This window comes from Atheta coriaria, unplaced genomic scaffold (assembly GCF_025399875.1).
Source record: "Atheta coriaria isolate IRGN ID8LTWV9N9 unplaced genomic scaffold, Caltech_Dcor_3.1 hic_scaffold_5_pilon, whole genome shotgun sequence".
In the NCBI taxonomy this organism is placed as follows: Eukaryota; Metazoa; Arthropoda; class Insecta; order Coleoptera; family Staphylinidae; genus Dalotia; species Dalotia coriaria.
In genome coordinates this window covers 12,153,537-12,175,564 of record NW_027045447.1, presented here as the reverse complement: position 1 = coordinate 12,175,564, position 22,028 = coordinate 12,153,537, and the positions used below count along the sequence as shown (strand labels likewise).

General features: G+C 35.7%; 2 protein-coding genes and 2 long non-coding RNA genes across 7 annotated transcripts; 1 reads left to right on the top strand and 3 right to left on the bottom strand.

The window, feature by feature from the left end:
* The first annotated feature begins 897 nt into the window (after positions 1-897).
* On the top strand, positions 898-3,612 carry LOC135792760 (uncharacterized). The gene is made up of 3 exons (XR_010548456.1): positions 898-956; positions 1,088-1,124; positions 3,489-3,612. It is a non-coding gene; the product is annotated as an uncharacterized lncRNA (long non-coding RNA).
* A 1,231-nt stretch (positions 3,613-4,843) lies between these two features.
* On the bottom strand, positions 4,844-7,150 carry LOC135792210 (uncharacterized). Its single transcript, XM_065302823.1, has 5 exons — positions 7,097-7,150; positions 6,267-6,699; positions 5,384-6,203; positions 5,108-5,151; positions 4,844-5,038 (listed from the first exon to the last, which is right to left on the bottom strand). The coding sequence occupies exons 1-5, from the start codon at positions 7,103-7,105 to the stop codon at positions 4,845-4,847; spliced, it is 1,500 nt and encodes a 499-aa protein (XP_065158895.1). The 5' UTR covers positions 7,106-7,150; the 3' UTR covers position 4,844.
* Positions 7,151-8,713: 1,563 nt separating this feature from the next.
* LOC135792589 (general odorant-binding protein 70-like) lies at positions 8,714-10,477 on the bottom strand. Its single transcript, XM_065303247.1, has 6 exons — positions 10,187-10,477; positions 10,029-10,131; positions 9,681-9,820; positions 9,565-9,600; positions 9,185-9,386; positions 8,714-9,056 (listed from the first exon to the last, which is right to left on the bottom strand). The coding sequence occupies exons 1-6, from the start codon at positions 10,250-10,252 to the stop codon at positions 8,971-8,973; spliced, it is 633 nt and encodes a 210-aa protein (XP_065159319.1). The 5' UTR covers positions 10,253-10,477; the 3' UTR covers positions 8,714-8,970.
* Positions 10,478-11,504: 1,027 nt separating this feature from the next.
* On the bottom strand, positions 11,505-21,033 carry LOC135791804 (uncharacterized). Of its 4 annotated transcripts, XR_010548126.1 has the most exons (5): positions 20,790-21,033; positions 20,580-20,636; positions 20,116-20,167; positions 12,160-12,212; positions 11,505-11,532 (listed from the first exon to the last, which is right to left on the bottom strand). It is a non-coding gene; the product is annotated as an uncharacterized lncRNA (long non-coding RNA). The 4 variants fall into 4 exon arrangements; XR_010548127.1 differs by lacking the exons at positions 11,505-11,532; positions 12,160-12,212 and adding an exon at positions 17,372-17,396; XR_010548129.1 differs by lacking the exons at positions 11,505-11,532; positions 12,160-12,212 and adding an exon at positions 19,287-19,308.
* Between the last annotated feature and the right edge of the window lie 995 nt (positions 21,034-22,028).

The following is a 22,028-nucleotide window of genomic DNA, read 5'->3' as shown; positions in this document are numbered from 1 at the left end:
CTCCGAACGTAATAAATGAAATTTAATGTAAAATATATCTCCTCTCCTTGGTTTCCTGAATTATGAGCAAATCAAAAAGATTTTTTTTTCGTATGTACCTACTTAATAAATTATATTTGGCTTTTATTGAATTAACGCAATTAAAAGTTATTGTGAGTAAACGAGGCGTCGTACAAACTTGAACGTGGGGTATAAAAATGCAGAATTAAATTCTCTATCGAGTTGTATTTAATTGTTGTAGGAAGAAATCTGATATAATACCATTTATGATTTAATATTGGAAACGACAGCAAGCCACGGGATTTTTAAATGTAGAACATCTCTCACCTCATCTAGGTTTAACTTATTGCATTTGTGTACTAAACTGCCATTCTTTTAGACCAGGTGGTGCATGCACACTTTCGCGTACGTGTATTACACGGACGTAGCTATCTAAGTGCGTGACCACTCACTGCCTCATACATAATTTCGCACTGACACACATGCGCGCCATACTGTTGAAACACTTTGTTGTTTTGTGAGAATTCATTATAAAGTGTCATCCAGATGGCACAAAAAGGATGTAGTATTATTAACTGAAAATATTCAACGAGTGCATTTTGTTTTGTTGCATCAGTTACGCGATAACGGCGAGCACACATTCCGCACTTTCGGCTCGTGTTGTTATTCTTTAATACAAGTTGGCTAAATCGCGTTATATTTTCTGATCATAGCCGGAACGACGAGGTGGAGTGTTAATAAACGTGTTTGATATGTTATCAACTATTTATCGCGTGTGTAATCTTCTTAATTATAAATTTTGCGTGTTTCAATTATTCACGTGTTTTTGAGTCCGATGCCGTCGAGCGACGGGCGACAGCCGGTGATATTTTGTGAATGCCAATAATTGGTATTTGTAAACAAACAGAGACTGATTTGTGTCATCAACAGAGGAGCATGGACTAATGTACAACCTGGTAATTATTGTCATTCTTATCATTATTATTCGAATAACAAGAATTTTAATTCAATGATTGCGTTCCGATGGAACTAAAATTTATTTTCACATGGTAGTAAATAATGTTTTGTTTTCTCTTTTTACTTGCAGTATTTGCCGTGCCTTGGAGTCCATGAGTTCTGCTTTGGTTAGTTCTTAATTCAATTATATTTTTCGTTATAATTTCTGCGTTCTCGATTTGTGTGTATTTACGTTGTTTTGATTTATTTTGTTTCACCGCGTGTTGCAAATACATAAGATAGTCGCGTAACTGGTTGATACATCTCAAACTAAGTTTTAAGTTTGGTTTAGTTTTTTTCCAAATTCTAAATCTTCGGAAAATTCTTTATAAGATAAGGTATTCAAATTGGGAAAATAGGAGACGTCGAGAATAATTCATAAACAATTTGCTAAAGACAAGACTTTTATATTCTTTGATCCGTTGTTCGCTTGCGTTTTTAATTAAAAGAGAGCAGCGGTAGAAGTGACTCGTATTCAGGGCACCGTACAAGGGCTGCGGTAGAAGTGACTCGTGTTCAGGGCACCGTTCGAAGATGAATGTATAGCTGACTCCCATTTGCTCATTTTTGCTATGAATTAAAATTTCATCTCTTAAATTTCTCATTTAACTTGCTCATTTTATAGAGAATTGTCCGTAGATTAAGATTCTGCCATTTGAAAATCGTGGAAATAAATTATCCATAGAAATAAATTACAATAGTTTACGCGCCGCGAATGATTGCATTTTGTATCTGGTTGCAATAATTTTTGCAGCAAATAAAGCCGTTACGATTATGTGCGTATATGAATATATAATAATTTAAGGATTTATAGCTGCAAGGAATTTAATTATATGATTTTTATTTACTGATTTGGTTTGCTCCGCGTTGCAAAGTTACAACCAGGAAAATATAACTATATATGATGCGTGCGATTGTAATTGTAAGGGCGACTAAATTAATTCAAACTGATCAATTATATTCTAATGTTTTTTTTTATTTTACCTGAATTAAGATTTAATTGTTTCGAAGTAACTTGAACACTTAAGAAAAGGTAAACAAACATTTATATTTTATTAACAAACATGCACGTCCATTGTTTGTATGTGGTAGTGTCTAAACAGCCTTGCGATCTCACGTCGCACTGGAATTCTACCGGTTTGTTCTTATCTCTTATTGTCAGGTGATTCGCACACGATATTCGGGTATAGTTTTGTACAATATACCCAACCGTGTGATGGCGTCGCGTGTATCGTTTGCTCACGCTGCAGGAATAAAATTAGTTTTGCCGTATCCGACGGATGGTTCGCACGCGGTCGTCGCGATTCTCCTATCTTTGGATTTAATTCAATAACTCGTATTACTATCGGTGTTCTTAGTGATTATTACTGACTATTGTGTCTCGCTAATGATTTATCGCTTATAAGATGTTCGTGAAATGCAAATATTGTGTATTTGTTCGTGAGCGGGGTGCCGACGGATGCCGTTTACGTTGGAAGTTTTACAATACTAACCCGTAGGTAGGTAAATTAAATAATATTCTCAACCATATTGACAGGGGCGTAGCTACCGCCGTATTTGCCGTATCAATTATACGGGGCCCCCGGGCCACGGGGGCCCCCAAAGTGTGTAAGGAAAAACCTTTACCTCCATATAAGGGCCCCCAAAAAATTTTTTTATACGGGGCCCCGACAAGGCACGCTACGCCACTGCATATTGATCATATTTCATCGGTAGAAGTGACTCGTATTTAGGGAACCGCATGAGGATGATTTTTTTGTTCTCTTAGATTTCCAATTTAACTAGCTTATTTTATAGTGAATTAAATATCGCTAAAATAATTTGTGTAAAATCGGGCAATCGCCCTAACATTAACAAAAATTGTAAAATATCATGTATTGTTTTCTAGCTATCAGCAAGCGCGAGTATTCAACACGAGAATTGTGTTTGTTTTGAACACAACTTATACTTTCTTATCGCGAGAATGCAACGCATGACATCCCCTTACGTCGCATGTTGGCGCATGTTAGTTTAGTTTTGAGCGCAGGTGACGTGCCAAAGCGATTCGCGGACAAGGTCGCGTGCCATCGACGCACTAGCTGTGCGCATCTCTTGCTTTCTTATCATAAACTGTCGCGTCGATGCTTGCACAGTTTGCAGCCAGTTTCGTGCCGGTTTCTGGTTGATCCAATATTTTACGCGACTCGTATTGTTTGTCCGGACACCTACTTTCCAAATTCGCATTATATTCGATCATAAATCGACTATTTAATTTCGGCTATAGTAATGTTATGTACTGATTGCGCGTGTTTTGTCTATAAATGCCGGTTAAGTGTATCGCCCCCAGGTTGATTTGATAGTCATCATTAGAATGACCCACCCATCGTGCTGGTGTAAGAAATTTTTAACTAAACAGCACAGATTGTTTGTTTTTCTTTGCTGTGTGATTATAATATTACTGAATCTTGTGAAATATTTTTGTTTTAACTTATGTTTTCTTTTTTTATTTACAGTACCGGCCGTGTCTTGGAGTCCCATGACTTTTGCATTGGTAAGTTTATAATTCAATTATATTTTTTTAAATTCTGCGTCCTCCACTAGTTTGTATTTACGTTGTTTTGATTTATCGTCTTCCACTGCGTGTTGCAAATACTGTAGGAAATATAATTATTTTATATTAGTATCTGATTGAGAAATTTCCAATCTTTCATAATCAGCAATTCGTTGGTTGCTAGCACTCTTAGTTTAAGAGATATGAATTATCAAAAATCGTCGAAAAAAAGTATCAAGCACCCCCCCTTAGCAATTTTTTCTTAAGAATGAAAATTTCATCTCTCAGATTTCCCTTTTAACTATCCTATCTGATAGAGTATAGTCCGTAGACTAAGACGCTGCGATCAGATCTTAAATATCTCTTTTAGTTTACGAGATATTCGCGTTTGAATAAAATGGGCAAAAATAGAGAAATGTCACTTTTTAGCACTTTCAGTCGCGATTTTCGACCTTTTACTGTAGGAAATATAATTATTGTATATTTTTATCTGATTGAGAATCTTCCAATCTTTCATAATCAATAATTCGTTGGTAGCTATCTCTATTAGTTTAAGAGATATGAATTTTTGAAAATCGTCGAAAAAAAGTATCAAGCACCCCCCCCCTTGGCAATTTTTTTCTTAAGATTGAAAATTTCATCTCACAGATTTCCGTTTTAACTATTCTATCTGATAGAGATTGGTCCGTAGATTAAGACGCTGCGATCAGAACTTAATTATCTCTTTTAGTTTACGAGATATTCGCGATTGAATAAAATGGGCAAAAATTGCAAAATGTCACCTTTTAGCACTTTTAGTCGCGTTTTTCGACCTTTTACTGTAGGAAATATAATTATTGTATATTTTTATCTGATTGAGAATCTTCCAATCTTTCATAATCAATAATTCGTTGGTAGCTATCTCTTTTAGTTTAAGAGATATGAATTTTTGAAAATCGTCGAAAAAAAGTATCAAGCACCCCCCCTTGGCAATTTTTTTCTTAAGATTGAAAATTTCATCTCACCGATTTCCGTTTTAACTATTCTATCTGATAGAGATTGGTCCGTAGATTAAGACGCTGCGATCAGAACTTAATTATCTCTTTTAGTTTACGAGATATTCGCGATTGAATAAAATGGGCAAAAATTGCAAAATGTCACTTTTTAGCACTTTTAGTCGCGTTTTTCGAACTTTTACTGTAGGAAATATAATTATTGTATATTTTTATCTGATTGAGAATCTTCCAATCTTTTATAATCAACAATTCGTTGGTAGCTATCTCTTTTAGTTTAAGAGATATGAATGTTGTGGTCTGTACCGTGACAAGTTTCATCGTCTTTACTTACTTGTCGTGTTGTTAATCTCTGAAAACGAGTGGTCTCTGCTCGATACCTGATCTGCTGGTGTGGGTACTTTGCTCTCGTAGGGATACAAATCGATGGATTGCACGTGTGCGTGTACTGATACTCCAGGCGGTACGCTAAAGACCCGATCGCCGAGGTTCGTGACGATGGTTTTCTTACCACCTGCACCTGTAATGGAAATAACGTGAGGTTTTGTGTGCCGGTCACGCCTAGATTAGAGCTGACACCCGGGACTACCTCCGAAAAGTCCGTCATCTAAGTTGTTGATATCCCCGTCATTCCATCATCAGCGCCTGTGTCGTAATTTGGCGAGGTCGCGTGGAGCCTGGGGGTAGGTCTTGAGGTGGATGAGCCTGGTCGTGACGTGGAGATGGAAGGACCACTACCGAATAAGTCATCGGCATTGTCATCATAAATCATCCCTCCTCCTCCAGCTGCTCCCCAGGAGGTCCACCTGCACCGCCACCTCAGTACCGCTTCCTCCCTCCTGTATGTATTCTCCGGAGAATGTACCAATTTGTTGTTCCAGCAGTTGATGGTCTTCCAGTACTACCAGGTGGTCTTGCAGTGGTACTGCCACTTCCTGTACCACCACCAAAGAGGTCATCACCTCCCAAATCTCCACCATCATCGTAGTCATATGATGGACGAGTATTTGCAGGTCTTTCGGTAGGTCTGGGTCTTGGTACCGCTCCAGACGGTTTGGGTCTAGGTCTACTGGGTCTACTACCACCAGGCCTATTTGGTCTATTAGGTCTGCTTGGTCTGCCTGATCCATAACCACCATCAGCTTCGTAATCTGTACCGTAATCACTCCCAGGTCCAGTTGGACCTTCTTCAGGCGCGTTAAAAACATCCCCTTGTGAATGTTTATCTATATAATTATAAAAATCTGGTGGAATAATATTGGGGCCTGTGAATGGATACACTGATGGTAGATGTGGTCCATTGACGTTCTTTAGTACCCGATAACCAATACCAGGTCCTGCTATGTAATGAACCGAATGTTGAACACCTTTGTCGTCGAGATAGGTGTAAGACCCGCGTACGTTGCCTTCGGAATCACTGACCTCTGTGCGGCGTTGGTCAGGACCAGCAGCGACAAATCTGTAACTGCCATCGGTACCACGTTGTATGGAAGTTCTCCCACGTGGGATGGGACGACCTCTGCCATTAAAGAACAGCGGGCCATAAGCCTTTGGGTTGGAATCTGGGAAGGGTGTTTTCACATGGAAGCCAGTATTCTTTCCTGCGATGTATTCCACATTGTGACGTTCACCCACATCGTCTGTGTAGCTATATTGCCCTTTTACATCGCCCAATCTATTGGCACCTAATAACATGCAACATTTGATCAGAATTTATAGGTCATACAAATTGGAAAGAAAGATCTTACTTTCTTTTCTTTGATAAGTCCTGGTCTTGAACCCAAAGTCATAGCTTGGATCTTCATTTGGGTCATAATAAGGATCATCCCTGGATCCAATTGGTCCCCGCCGTACTTGGCTTTGATCAAACTTTCTAGCGATATTACTACCACGTGGCCTATACCCTCGAGGCCCTGCTGTGTATGACGTTACATCCACCCCTCCTGTTTTAGGGTTGCGACCTCCAAATTCACCACGTACAACATTTCTAGAGTTGGCTTTGCTGTGGTGGAAATTGTTTTCATTCTCGTAGCCGAATTCATACGATCCGTCGTTGTGTTGAATATTATAGTCCTCCTGCGCGTCCGTAGATGGCGCCAGCAATATCATCATCACCGCAAATAGCGCAAGAAGAACTGCAGGAAGTGCCGGTGTTCCCGGGCGTGAAGGCCACTGTAACTTCTATCAAATATCAGCATGAAAAATTAATATTTATGCAGAGCTATGAATGTTTTTGCGTCAAACAATAACAGGAAACAATTACAAATAATAATTGCAATTCGAATTCGATTACAGCAATTGTTTCAGCGGCAAACAATTGTTTCGAAATTAACTTGTGTTTTGTGATATTCTGGGCACAAAGTTAAAGGTCAGAAATATCGAATTTTAATAGAAATATTGCTTTTGTACGCTACTGATAAGTGTATATCTCGTTTATTGCCCAAACTTGGAATAATTTATTATTATCGTCTGGTTTCGATGATAAAACGCAACTCCAACGCGTTTAAAATATTGTTAGACTCGCAAAACACTTTAAATCCGTATTTGTTGATTATTTGGCACACAAAAAAATACTAACGTGATTCATTGCTGAATTTGGCACTCTTTTGATTTTACACACTCGTACACCGCGAAAAACTATCAACTAATACTGGCATCTTTAATCCCGAATTCGTTTTTATACTCATCTCGCACACCATTGTTCTCCTTCCTTGCATAAACATTTTGCATTCATTTTGGAGGTACTCAAACTCATATATGCATCCTCCATCCTCCATCTTAGGTGTTTTAATTGTGATTCGACGCGGGTATTCCGAGGAGGACGTCTTGCGTGAAGATTTTCAGATGTCCTTTGGAGAACAGAGGCGCTTCACGCTTCGCCTGGTGCGCAATTAGCGGATATACCCAGTCATAACATGCGAGATGGGTATACTGGTTACTGGCAATCATTAGTATTTGTTTTTTTACGAAAATTATTACAATGAGATGTTTTTTTTTCTAATTTTAAACACTTGGTGTGTATTCTACACCACAGGTGGGTACGGATGTGGTCTGTCTGAAGATTCATGGAAAATGTAAATTAAGCAGGTCCTAAGACATATTTTGGGAGGAATTCGTGCGTGCTGGGCTATTCGTTATATAATTCGTCTTAATTTCTTTATTTGATTCACTGTTTGTTTGCGCGAGGTCGAAAATTCAATTCATTACAAACCTTACATGGTTTTATTTTTATTTTTGACCTTAGAATAAAGAAAATGGATGCATTAAATTTACTTTCAATTCAATTGTTTTATTTTGGACATTAACAACTCCTTATGGTTTAAAATATGAGTGCAAAATTTCATTATCTCTAGATTAATAATTTTTCTCTAGTTAATCTTTCGTTAATAATAAAAAAATAATGTTTACAGCTTTTGAAATTAAATTTGGGAATAACCTTAATATTGTGTGTAATAATTAGTTAATTTTAATGAATTTAATGATTTAAGCTGCTTAATTCCTGGTTGGAAGGAAAGAATGTTGGTATTTCTGATGACTGCGTGATGTTTTGCATTAGAATCGAGTTTACATTTAACATATTAACTAATTTAACAATTAAGTTCTCATCGCATGTCCGCCTGCCGCTCGCATCTTTCCCATATTGTTCCGGCGCGCTCATTGTTTGCCACCACGTGTGCTGGGGAATTGGAATTATACAATACCGGCAATGAGTTCCGTTTCGTCTCCTAAGGACGATTTATAGTAAAGTGAATTGGCGTAAATTGTACTATGTTATGCTAATGTGCGCGTGAACGTGTTTCATTGAACTTTCGATCTTATCTTCAATGTAAACACATCTTTATTTCGGGTTATCACTAATTAAATTAAAAATTATTTATTTATAGGGTTTTAAAACGTGACCTGGTGTATTATTTTGTATTTGTTTTCATTAAAGTCAATTTCTGATCCGGAATTTTCGTGATTTGTCTTTTCTTCTAAAGAATTCCACCAGGATTCTGAATTTTTTATTCGTTCCTTTTCATCCATTTTGGTTTACGAAATATTGACAATCAAAATATCTATAATAGTGAGAAGCGTAGCAACGTCATAAACAAACATATCAACGATTGCATTTATAATCTTAGTTAGGATTAAGATAATTCCTTTCTAAATTGAATTATATAACACGTTCAGGGTAAAATAAATATTAAACCTATTAGTTTTCTTGTATATTTTATAAGTACACACATAGATAGTATTATATATGCGAAGCAGGAGATCTTGGCTGAATAATTGATTACATTTACATTCGCGAGCAGGTACATGCAGAAATTAATTACGAGCAATTACAATACACATTACCATTGCTAATCGTGAGCAGTGCGCGACGGCTAATTGAAATATCTACATATTTTATACGAATTCAACACACTTTACACACAATATCCACGTGAAGATCATATTTTCGTCGTTTCAAGGTGACTGTCCGCAGTATTCTTGTATCTTATCGGAGACGCAATCGAACACTTGATAGGCGACTTCACATGTTGTCCCAATCACTGAAACAATTCCATAACTCATCATAAGGGTCTTATCTTGTTTTTGTGATAACCCAGCAATCAATGTAATTGATTAATGTGTGGTTGCGAAAGCGGAACGCGGAATAATTTCGTTGTCAATTGTATACCTTTGGAATGCGATTTGTTGGATGTGTCAATTGCTTGGTCGCTACGCTCGGTGTTTTTCTCGTTCTGATCGACGACGATGTGCACTTTGTTCAGACACGTGTGCACAGCTTGTACTGTCGCCAAAACGTATGGTTTCTCATCGATTCCCTCGGTGTACAGATGGACCATGCCCTCGACGGTTGGATATCCCAGCGCGTTCAGCTGTAATTTTCAATTAACATAAAGCCGTAGTAATTTCACTAGTTTCTCACAATATTTTTTTCAAATTGGAGCGCAGTTTCCGGTCAATTGACTGACCGCACTCAACAATTGTTTCCACGAATGATTATTATTTTATTTTGCTTTGTTTTCGAAAGTTAATGTTCAAATTAATACTTACAGCGTTTTTACGACGAAACACGCATTGCAAAAGACACTGCAATAATAAATTTACGTTTAAATTAATATTATGCATTAGTGTGATTATAGTGTGATTTATTTGAAAATGTTACTTACTCCGGCGATTTTCTGCTCGTCCTCGCTAAAATACGAACGTTTTCTGCGCACTTTCTCGTCGCCGTCGTTTTCGTTCAAGGGTTTTTCATCATTTTGCGCGAACATGACAGCTTCTTGTACGTTGAGAGCCTCTAATGCCTCTGAAGATTAAATTTAATAAAATTACATTAAAATTTCGCTCGCGGATTGAGTAATAACCGATCAATCGATCGAAGAGAAACCAAATGATGTAATATTATGAGTTGAGAGTTTTTAGAGTGAGAAATTGCATAATTTTTAATTTAGAACAACTCAGTAAATAAATAATCAGAACGTTAAGCATTTAATTGTAATAATTAAATATTTTACCTGCAATGAGCGTCTGTTGAATTTCTTCTTGACATAACGCGATCACTTTTTCAATATTCTCCGGTGCCTTGTTTGGAACCTTGCAGCGCGTTGCCGTTACATTCTGCAAAAACACATTGTTTACACTTTCCATATTCAATTACTGCGATTAATAATACCTGCGCACTTGAAAGCTGCCCTTGGAGAGCCAGCACGACGATGTAGGCTGCACAAACAGCACGCATCTTTAAGATTTCTTTCTTTTTCCTTGAGAAAAATATTCGCGCACAATATCTAAGCCTGTTCACACCCGAAATAACACCCGACACCTCTCGACGACGCTTTTTACTCACGTACACTTCTTTCGATTGCGAATTCAGCTGCAGTGGGGCTGCAGTGAAGTAATTACCGAAAATATACACTTTGAGGTGTGATAATTATGCTTGTAACACGATTTTAATCAATGATCACAATCGCCATCTGGTTTGGGACCCACGAACTTGAAACAATTAAGACAGAATCTGCAATGCGTCTACTTATATTTTGAAATAACATAATTTTAATTTACTTTTCATTCGCTATCAAACATAGAAATTTGAAGCTACAAGGATGAGAAACAAAGATTTCAATTCCTACAATATCATAATAGGACCAAATTTAATACAAATCATCAAAATTAACATTTCGAAGTACACAAATGAGATTTGCACTGATGTTAAATGGCCATCAAGCAATTTATTTATAGAAAACGATATAAACAAGTCTCCAATACTTACCCACAATCTGATTTAAGGAGATGTTCCTAGGACATTTCGTTCGCCTGCTATACACCCTAAAACAAAACAAAAATTAGCACGTCAGAAGCACCAAAAATGACATTTTGCAGGTTTGCCGATGTGATAATCCTAATTATTTATTGAAAATGATCCAGCAAATTCACCACTCACATTCTGATATGAAAGAATCCCGTTGTCCTAGGGCAATTTATTTCGCCTATTAGACACTCAAAACAAACAAAATTAGCATATCAAGAAACGCAAAAAATGACATTTCTAGGTTTTCCCGTAGTATTGTCCTTTTGTTATTTGCCTAAGAAAATGATAAGCAAATTCATTACTCACATTCTGATGGAAAAGAATCGTTGTCCTGGGACAGATTTGATTTTAGCCTGCTAGACACTCAAAACAAACAAAATTAGCACATCCAGAGAAGCACAAAAATAACATTTTTTGCAGGTTTCCCGATAATGATAATCCTTTAAATTATTTATGAAAATATTTAAAACGATTCATTACTTTCATTCTGGTAGAAAAATCGTTTGTCCTAGAGACGAATTTGTTTCGCCTGCTAGACACCTAAAACAAATAAAAATTAGCATATCAAGAGCACAAAAATGACAACATTTTTGCAGGAACATCAATGATAATCACACACAAATTATTTTATAGAAAATGATAAACAAATTCATTGCATTCTGATTAAAAGTCGTTGTCCTAGGAGGGCAATTTGTTCGCCTGCTAGACACCTAAAACAAACAAAATTAGCATATCAGAAACACAAAAAATGGCTTATTTCTGCAGGTTTCTAGGTAGCTTGATATCCACACAAATTATTTATAGAAATAATAAAACAAGGCGCTCATTACTCACACATTCTGATGAAAGAATCATTGTCCTACGGGCAATTTGTTCGCCTGCTAGACACTAAACAAACAAAAATTAATATCGCAGCACAAAAATGACTTGTTTTGCAGGGTTTCCCCTATGATAATCCACACAAATTATTTATGAAAATGATAAACAAATTCATTACTCACATTCTGATGAAAGAAGTCGTTGTCCTAGGACAATTTTGTTCATACTGCTAGATACCTAAAACAAAGCAAAAATTAGCACATCGAAGCACCAAAAGTGGCATTTTTTGCAGGTTTTCCCGTGTGATAATGCATTATTTATGAAAATGATAAACAAATTCATTACTCACACATTCTGATGAAAAATCGTTGTCCTAGAACTGAATTTGTTTACCGCCTGCTAGACACCTAAAACAAACAAAAATTAGCATATTGAAACGCAAAATGACATTTCACCAGGTTTCCCGTATGATAATCCACACAAGTACGTAATGACCAAGGCAAGCTCAAATTGCTCACATTCTGATGAAAGAATCGTTGTCCTAAGGGCAATTTGTTCGCCTGCTAGACACCTAGAACTAAAACAAAATTATATCGCAGCACAAAAAGTAACATTTTTGGGTTTCCCCTGTGATAATCCCGCACAAATTATTTATAAAGAGCTGATAAACCACCATTACTCACATTCTGATGATGAAAGAATCGTTTGTCCTGCGGACAATTTGTTTATACATAGATACCTAAAACAAACAAAATTAGCATATATCGAAGCACAAAAATGGCATTTTGCAGGTTTTCCCCGTGTGATAATCACACAAATTATTTATATAGAAAATGATAAAGAAATTTAAGCTACTGATACCTTAAAGAGAAGGAATTGGTTCTACGATGTGGACTCAGGTTGCAAAATCCTAAAACAAGCAAAAATTAGTCTTTCGGAACATAAAATGCAATTTGAAGGGATTGAATTTGTAGGGATAATCACCAAAAGTTATTTAGGAAAATGATGAAATTAAATACTTACAATCTGATGCAAGAATGGTTGCTTCTACGATGTGAAGACTCAGGTGCAAAATCCTAAAACAAGCAAAAGGAATTAGTCTTTCGAACATAAAAATGCAATTTTCAGGAGTTATTTGTGAGATAATCACAAAAGTAATTTGGGAAAATGATAAAAAGAAATTAAATACTTACAATCCTGAAATTACAAAGTGGTGCTTCTACGACGTCAGACTCGGGTGCAAATCCTAAAAACAGAAACAAAATTAGGTCTTCAAGGAACATAAAGTAAAGTTTAAGAGGGTTAATTTGTGAGATAATCCGCAAAAGTTATTTAGGAAAATAGTAAAGGAAATTAGAAATACTTACAATCTGATGCAAGAATGGGTGCTTCTACGATGTCAGACTCAGGTGCAAAATCTGAAAGATTTATACACCCGATTTAATTTCAAAGGTTCTTAAGATTTAAAAGTTTTTACTAGATTTGACCTTGGGAATTCAACTGGGTGTATATGCAATCATTCGTGAAACAAAATTATAATTTTATTATAACAACTAAATATTTGACTAGAATGTGTACTTTAACTCATGATTATAAACGTTTTATATTTATTTTGATAAATATAAATAAAGATTATAGTTGTTTTAATAATTTTGCAACAATAGTGAACCATATGTGATTGCCTGAATTTAAAATCGAGGTGTATGTTGGGTTTGCCTACATTGTAACTGCAAATACTTAATTTTCCACTCCTCCAGGTTTTTTGATTTAAAAACTTTTTTACTAGATTTGACCTTGGGAATTCAACTGGGTGTATAAATCAGTCATTGGGAACAAAATTATAATTTTATCATAACAAGTAAATATTTATTTAAATTTGTGCTGCTCATGATTTTAAACGTTTTATGTTATTTTTTTGATAAATATAAATAAAGATTATAGTTGTTTTTAATAATTTTACCTTAATAGTAAGACTATATATATATTTTCCAGGTATAAAAGAGCTGTATGTTGGGTTGCCTATGTCATAACAGCAAATTCTTAATTTCTCACTCCTCTACATAACCGAAACATTTTAATGGCTGCCCGCACGTCGTCTCAGGCTTGTATCAGTACATAAATTCTAACTTAAAGCTACGCACAAATCAACATTGGCCCAACGCTTCCCTGGAGCCCAGAGCATATTTACATTCAAATGCATGAAAGCTGAAACAATTATTCAACCTTCTACAGCATAATATCCAAGTGAAACATGATGAAGAAGGTCACCGGATGTGAATAGTTGCTAAACATGCAACAAAGCAATCAGAACCAAAAGAGGAAGTCAAAGAAGAAGCTTTGTCAGCTCACCCAGAAGGATATTTTGGTCCTGTGAGTAATGGAACTATAAGTCGGCCTTGGCTGGGTCTTGAGGTATATTGTAATGGCCCAACAACTCCACCACTAACGCTACAAATCCTGAAATTCCACATCCGGAAACCAACTAGCAATAACAAAGCGGTGGGGAATTCCTGTAACAGTAAGAGCAAAAGCCTCATCCTGGAACATACTTATCCTCAACTCTGGAAGTCATTAACAATACAGGGTAGGTCAAATGATACATTAATCCTACCAAATGGTAAGACATACACAAATAGAAACGTTTACATATGAATATTGATACAGAATGGTCCTTCTAGATGTGAACTCAGGTGCAATCCCTGGAAACCATCAAAATTTAGTCCTTGAACATAAAAGTACTTTTTCACGGATCCAATTTGTACGATAAATGCGGGGTGGTTTAAGAAAATGATAAAAAGAATTGAGTACTACAATCTGATACTAGAATGGTCTACGTCATGGAATGAAGATTGCAAAATCCTAAAACAAGCAAAAATTAGTCCTTCAAACATATAAAAATGTCACAATTTTGGGGTCAATTTTCTTTTGATAATCATAAAGTTATTTAAAAATGATAAAGGAATTAATTACTTACAATCACGTGCCAAAAAGAATGGATGCTTTCTACGATGTTGGGCACCAGGTGCAAAATCCTAAACCATCAAAAATTAGTCCTTCGAACACCAAAATGCATGGGATCAAAGAGATTTGTACAATCACAAAAGTTATTGGGAAAATGTCCGAGGAATTAATTACTTACAATCCTGATACTAGAATGGTCCGCTTGCGATGTCATATTCAGTGCAAGATACAAAGGCAAAGGCAAAAAATTAGTCTTTGAGACATAAAATGCACTTTTTGGGATCAGTTTGTACGATAATCACAAAAGTTATTAGAGAAAATGATAAAAGGAATTGAAAATTACTCAATCTGATACCAAGAATGGTCCTTCTACGATGTCAAATTTCAGGTGCTAAATCCTAAAACAAAGCAAAAATTAGTCAACTAAAACATAAAAATGCAATTTTGAGGGTCAATTTGTACGATAATCATAAAAGAAGTTATTTAAAAAATGATAAAAGGAATTGGTACTTACGAAATCCCCAGTACCAAAATGGGGTCCTTCTACGATGTTAGACTCAAGATTGCAAAATCCCTAAAACCATCAAAAAATTGAGTCCTTCGAACATAAAAGTACACTTTTTGGGATCAATTTGTGATAATCACAAAAGTTATTGAGGAAAATGATAAAAGATTATTACTTACAATCCTGATACTAGAATGAATTAAACTACGATGTCATATTCAGGTGCAAAATCCTAAAACAAGCAAATTAGTCTCTTTTGAACATAAAATGCACTTTTTTTGGGATCCAATTTGTACGATAGTCACAAAGTTATTGGGAAAATGATAAAAGGAATTAGTACTTTCAATCTGATACAGAATGGTCTCCATTCTACGATGTCAGACTCAGGTGCATGAAATCCCTAAACAAGCAAAAATTGAATTAACCTTCAAGGCATAAAAATACAATTTTGGGGAGTCCAATTTGTACGATAATCATAAAAAGTTATTTAGAAAATAAGGAGATTGGTACTTTACAATCTGATACTAGAATGGTCCTTCTACGATGTCTCGAGGTCAGATGCAAAATCCTAAAATGGCAAAAGTGAGGTCCATTTCAAAACCTTAAAAATGCAATTTTGGGGTCAATTTGTACGATAATCATAAAAGTTATTTGCAAAATGATAAAAGGAATTAATTACTTACAATCTGATACCAAAATGGTCCTTCTACGATGTTAGACTCAGGTGCAAAATCCCTAAAACCATCAAAAATTAGTCCTTCGAACATAAAAATGCACTTTTGGGATCAATTTGTACGATAATCCCAAAGTTGTGAGGGAAAATGATAAAGGAATTAAATTACTTACAATCTGATACTAGAATGGTCCTTCTGCGATGATGTCATATTCAGATTTTTAAAATCCCTAAAACAAGCAAAAAGTAGTCTTTTTTAGACATAAAATGCACTTTTGGGGATCAATTTGTACGATAATCCACAAAAGTTATTGAGAAAATGATATTAAAGAGAATTAGTACTTTCAATCATTACCAGAAGATGGTCCTTCTACGATGTGAACTCAGGTGCAAATCCTAAAACAAGGCAAGGTAGTCTTTTTGAACATAAGAAATGCAATTTTAAGGGGTTAATTTGCGGGATATTCACACACCAAAAGTTATTTTAGAAAGAAATGATAAAGGTGAGTACTTGCAATCCTGATACTAGAATGGTCCTTCTACGATGTCAGACTCAGGTGCAAAGGAAATCCTAAAACAAGCAAGAATTAGTCTTTTGAACATAAAAGTACACTTTTGGGATCAGATTTGTACGATGAAAGTTATATAGAAAAATGATAAAGGAATTAATTACTTAATCTGATACCAAAATAGTCCTTCTGCAGTGACGGGGCTCCAGGTACCAAAATCCCTAAAGGCAAATCAAAATTAGTCCTTCAGACATAAAATGCACTTTTTGGGATCAATTTGTACGATAATCACAAAGTTATTGAGAAATGATAAAGATTAATTACCCAATCGATACCAAATGGTCCTTCTACGATGTCAGACTCAGTTTCCCGTCACAAACAAGCAAAATTGTGCTTTGGTATAAAAGAAAATACAATTTGGAGTCCGATTTATGCAAATAATCGCCAAAAGTTATTAAAAATGATAAAAGAGGTAATTACTTATTCTGATACCAAAATGGTCACTTCCTACGATGATAGATACGGGTGCAAAATCATAAAACCATCAAAAATTAAGTACTTCTAACACTTAAAGTAATTTTGGGGGTCAATTCTTCACAAGCTGGTACAGTTCAGGTTCACTACGGACTTGCATTTCCAGGAATTATTAAGTGGTACTTACGTTTGAATTATTTAATAAATTGTACAAAATATATAAATCGGTAAAATTTGTTTGGTATCAACTTGAGATATCCGACGGACGGCAGCAAAAACGATGCGCACAAATGTAACTACACAATTCTGGCTACCACATGATAATTTCATTAACTGCACCGCACACTAATCCATTAATTCTAAATGTGTTATCTTTGCTGATCGATTCTCCAAATTTCGCTTCGACTTAAAAATAAAAGCAGCGCAAACTAGATTTACGAAGATCGACTTACGAACCAAACTTACCGTATTGTACCGAACAGCATGCTGGTCGATAAACAAAGGAAGAATTACCAGCGCAGGCTGCGTGAACGGAGCAGATATGAAAATGGTAAGAATTTCCAATACTCTACAATTGAATAGAGGCACGATTTGCGCGATATATTGCAGAGATCACGTTCAACTCCTTGACGTCTAAAACAAACAAACACAAATCAGATGCTCTGTGATTTTGTGAGCTTTTATTCATATTTGAATTCCTTCAAATTAACTCAAAGCGGTTTACGAAGATGCCTCAGGACCTGGCTCGTTAAACTCTAAAAACAAAGCCCCGAACATCAAAAAGAATCACGTTTTGGCAATGAAGCTATATTTTTAATACATATACGGGCAGATACTTGGCGAAAGAATGATTGTTTTACGATATCACGTTCACCCGCTAGACACCTAAAACAACCAAAATTAGAGGCGTTCAAAGCACAAAATCGAACTTTCGATTATTTTCACGTTTTTAAGCAAGTTGTGTATAAAGAAGTGGCGTGCGCACCGCAACTCTGTGCGCAAAACTAAACAAAAATGAAGTAAGATTTCCAGAGCCCCTAAATCCGGTGAAAGCGCCGTCTGGCCATTGGTGGAACAAAAACAAAATAGCTGGCTGTACGGAAGGCCTGATAGTGGCACCATCTAGTTTAGGGACCACAGAACTTGGAAACGATTAGAACTTGAAATCTGTAAATGCGTCTTGTATATTTAAAATAACTAATTTTAATTTACTTTTCCTTGCGCGAAACACTTGAAAATTATTTACAAAAATGAAAACAATTTTTAATTCCTACGAAAATATCATAATAGGACCGTTGTCTTAAACATTTCGTCCTAACCATAGACACCTAAAATCATCAAAATTTGCATTTCAGAGTACACGCGCTTCTGAGATTTCCGCAAGATATTCCGTGTGTTAATCACACAAATTATTTATGAAAATGATAAAACAAATTCATTTCTCACATTCAGTGAGAAAGAATCGTTGTCCTAGGGCAATTTGTTCGCCTACTACTGGAGCCACCTAAAACAAACAAAATTAAGCATCCGAGAGAGAGCACCAAGAAATGACATTTATTTACTTAGGGTTTTACGTGGTAATCACACAAATTATTATAGAAATAAACAAATTCATTACTCACATTCTGATACAAGAATGGAATTTGTCCTAGGATTAATTTGTTCGCCTGCTAGACACCCTCCCAAAACAAACAAAAATTAGCATATCGAAGCACAAAGTAAACACATTTTGCGTTCCCGTCTTGATAATCACTGGAAATTATTTATGAAAATGATAAACAAATTCCATTACCCACAATCTGATGACGAGAATCGTTGTCCCTGGGCAATTTGTTTAACATAGACACTAAAACACGCGGGTAGCATATCGAAGGACAAAATGACATTTCGCAGGGTTTCCGTGTTGCTAATCCACACAAGTTATTTATGAAAATGATAAAACAAATTCATTCTCACATTCTGATGAAAGAATCCCGGGTACATCACAAAACCAATTTGTTCGCCTGCTAGACACCCACAAAACAAGCGAAATTTATATCGAAGGACACGAAAATGACATTTCACTGGGTTTCCATGCCTTTAATCACACAAATTATTTATGAAAATGATAAACAAATTCATTACTCATTTCTGATGAGAAGAAAAGAATCCGTTGTCCTAAGAAAGGGCAATTTGTTCGGCTGCTAAGACACCTAAAACAAACAAAAGGGGAAATTAGCATATAGAAGCACAAAAAGCTGACATTTTTGCGGTTTCCCGTGTGATAATCACAGAAATTATTTATGAAATGATAAAAACAAAATTTAAATTTACTCACATTCTGATACCAGAAAGAATCGTTGTCCTAGGCAATTTGTTCATATAACGAACACCTAAAACAAGGCAAAGAGTAGCATATCGAAAGGACAAAGTAATGACATTTTTCACTTGGGTTTCCGTGTGCTAATCACACAAGTTATTTATGAAATGATAAACAATTTAGGTACTCACATTCTGATAGAAAAGAATCGTTGTCCCTGGGCAATTTTGTTCGCCTGCTAGACACCTAAAAACAAAACAAAAATTAGCATATCGAAGCACAAAAAATGACGTGTATACCTTGGGTTTCCCGAGTGATAATCCACACCAAATTATTTATAGAAAATGATAAGCAAATTCATTACTCACATTCTGATGAAAAGAATCGTTGTCTAGGGCAATTTGTTTACGCCTGCTAGACACCTAAAAAGCAAAATAAGGTAGCATATCAAAACACAAAAGTAGCATTGTACCTTGGGTTTCGAACTGATAATCACACGAGTGTTTAGCGAAAATGATAAAACAAATTCATTACTCACCATTCTGATGAAAGAAGAATCATTTGTCACAGGACAATTTTGTTCATACTTTGGGTACACTGCGACAGGCATAAAGGCTAGAGGCACGAAGCCAACTTGTTTTGCAGTTTCCATTAATGATAATCCACACAAATTATTTATGAAAATGATAAAACAAATTCATTACTCATATTCTGATAGAAAAGAATCGTTGTCTACCGGGACGAATTTGTTCGCCTGCCTAGACACCTAAAACAAACAAAATTAGCATATCGGAGCACAAAAATGACATTTTACAGATTTCCCCACGATATGCTTCAATCCACTGGGAAGATGATCCCATGAAATGATAAACAAATTGTTACTTACAATCTGATGACAGAATCGATTTTACCTAAGGCAATTTCTTCGCTTGCTAGACACCATAAAACACACAAAATTGTATCGAGAAGGACAAAATGACATTTTCACCGGTTTCCCGATATTGCTAATCACACAAGTTATTTATGAAAATGATAAACAAATTCATTACTCACATTCTGATGAAAGAATCGTTGTCCTAAGGCAATTTGTTCGCCTGCTAGACACCTAAAACAAACAAAAATTAGCATATCGAAGGACAAAAATGACATTTTCGCAGGTTTCCCGTGTGCTAATCATACAAGTTATTTATGAAAATGATAAACAAATTCAATACTTACAAACTGATTGACATGCTAAAGTATTCATGAAACAGCACGCAGCGCCATCTCTCGGTACACAGAATAATGATGAACAAAAAAGTAGCATGCAGATTTGAAACTACTAGCGCCATCTAGTGGCTGAGGTCGGAATTGCTTAGTTTTTGTAGAAAACTGTAATTGCGTAGATCATTTCTACTGACACTGTCATTTTTCTGCAGTGTAACCGGATTGACAAGCGCAAACAATTTAATGCAACAGGTATTTTCATTGTATGTAAAACAAAAAAAATAGACTTATAAGAAAAAAAACTTAATTACCTTACTTTTGATGTGTGTGGTGAGCATTCATGTGCAGCCCTTTGAGCTGGTTAAATCCTAAAATAAACAAAACAATAAACAAATCAGACAAAATTAGTACATGTAAAATTCCTTTACATAATATTCAAACAAGGTTCTCTGATATTCAGATAATCCATTAACAGCTAGCTGATGTTTAAATGACGCTATGAAGCGATAAATTTGACTTACCGGGGTAAAATGATACAAAACAGGCGAAGGGAAAGTCCAAGATGTGTGTGCACAATGTTCGTTTAGCAAAATCTTGGCAATAACATCAATTATAAGAGAATACATATACAAAACGAATAAATCACGGTTCAAAACTTTAGTTAAACGGGAAACTAAGCACAAACAGCGTTGTTTATATTATAAGAACGCGAAGTTATAAATAAGAGACGAGTAACCTGCTCCGCACGACGTACGACTTAATTCTGACCTGCGAAAATGACGTCGACGTCAAGCACAGTGTTGCCAACTTAAATTTTGAAAAAGGCGGAGATGTATTCATAATATTCAAATTCAAAATTTATTAATCATATAACTATACAAATAATTTATTAAATAAATAATATTAAAATCTACTTACTGATACAGATTTTAAAGATTCAATTACTTTTAAATATATTAGAAATTATTAAAACCTGTTGGTGCAAACGCCTCATTTTCACTCACCCCCGTGAAATATTGCGGTTCTAAACCGATTCCATACGCGTCATTATTAGTATCATATAATTGTTTACCAAGAACAGTGTACGTGGGCATGGAAAATCCATTTGCAGCATTAACGTCTAACTCTGAAGGAAATCGATGCGCATTTCCCATGACAAACGGCAAATGTGATATAAAACCACCGCCAAACGGACGGTTCACACTTTGATACATGTTTTGAATGTGCTGTTGGGAGTGGAAAGGACGAAACGGATGAAATCCTGGTAAACTGGGTATACCCTGTACACTAGGCACACTTTGAACGGCTTGTAAATCTTGAGGAATACCTAATCCTTGAACTTCATCTTGTAATGCAGGGATGCCCTGATCTTGAACAACTTGTACTTGTGCTTGTTGTTGCGCCGTCAAAAAAGGACGATTGCCGAAATTGCTGAATAATCCAAGAAATGGTCGGTGAGGGCGGTTTGATACAACTGCACTATTTTGATTGTTGTTGTTGAATAAGTTGGCAAGCGGACGGTTTGCAAACGGAGTTGAATACATGTTTTGGTTTCGGCGAATATGGCGTTTTGTTACTGATTTTTCAATTTCGTTGTTTGATTTTGTTGTTGCTTCCAATTGATCATCATCAATTGGTGCCGCTGTAGTGGCACTCACAATTGTGAATATAAGAAGTAAATAAATCTATAAACACACTCAATATTAATTTTAATTTATTTAAAAAAATTAATAAATAAATAAAAGCCGTACCTTATTCAT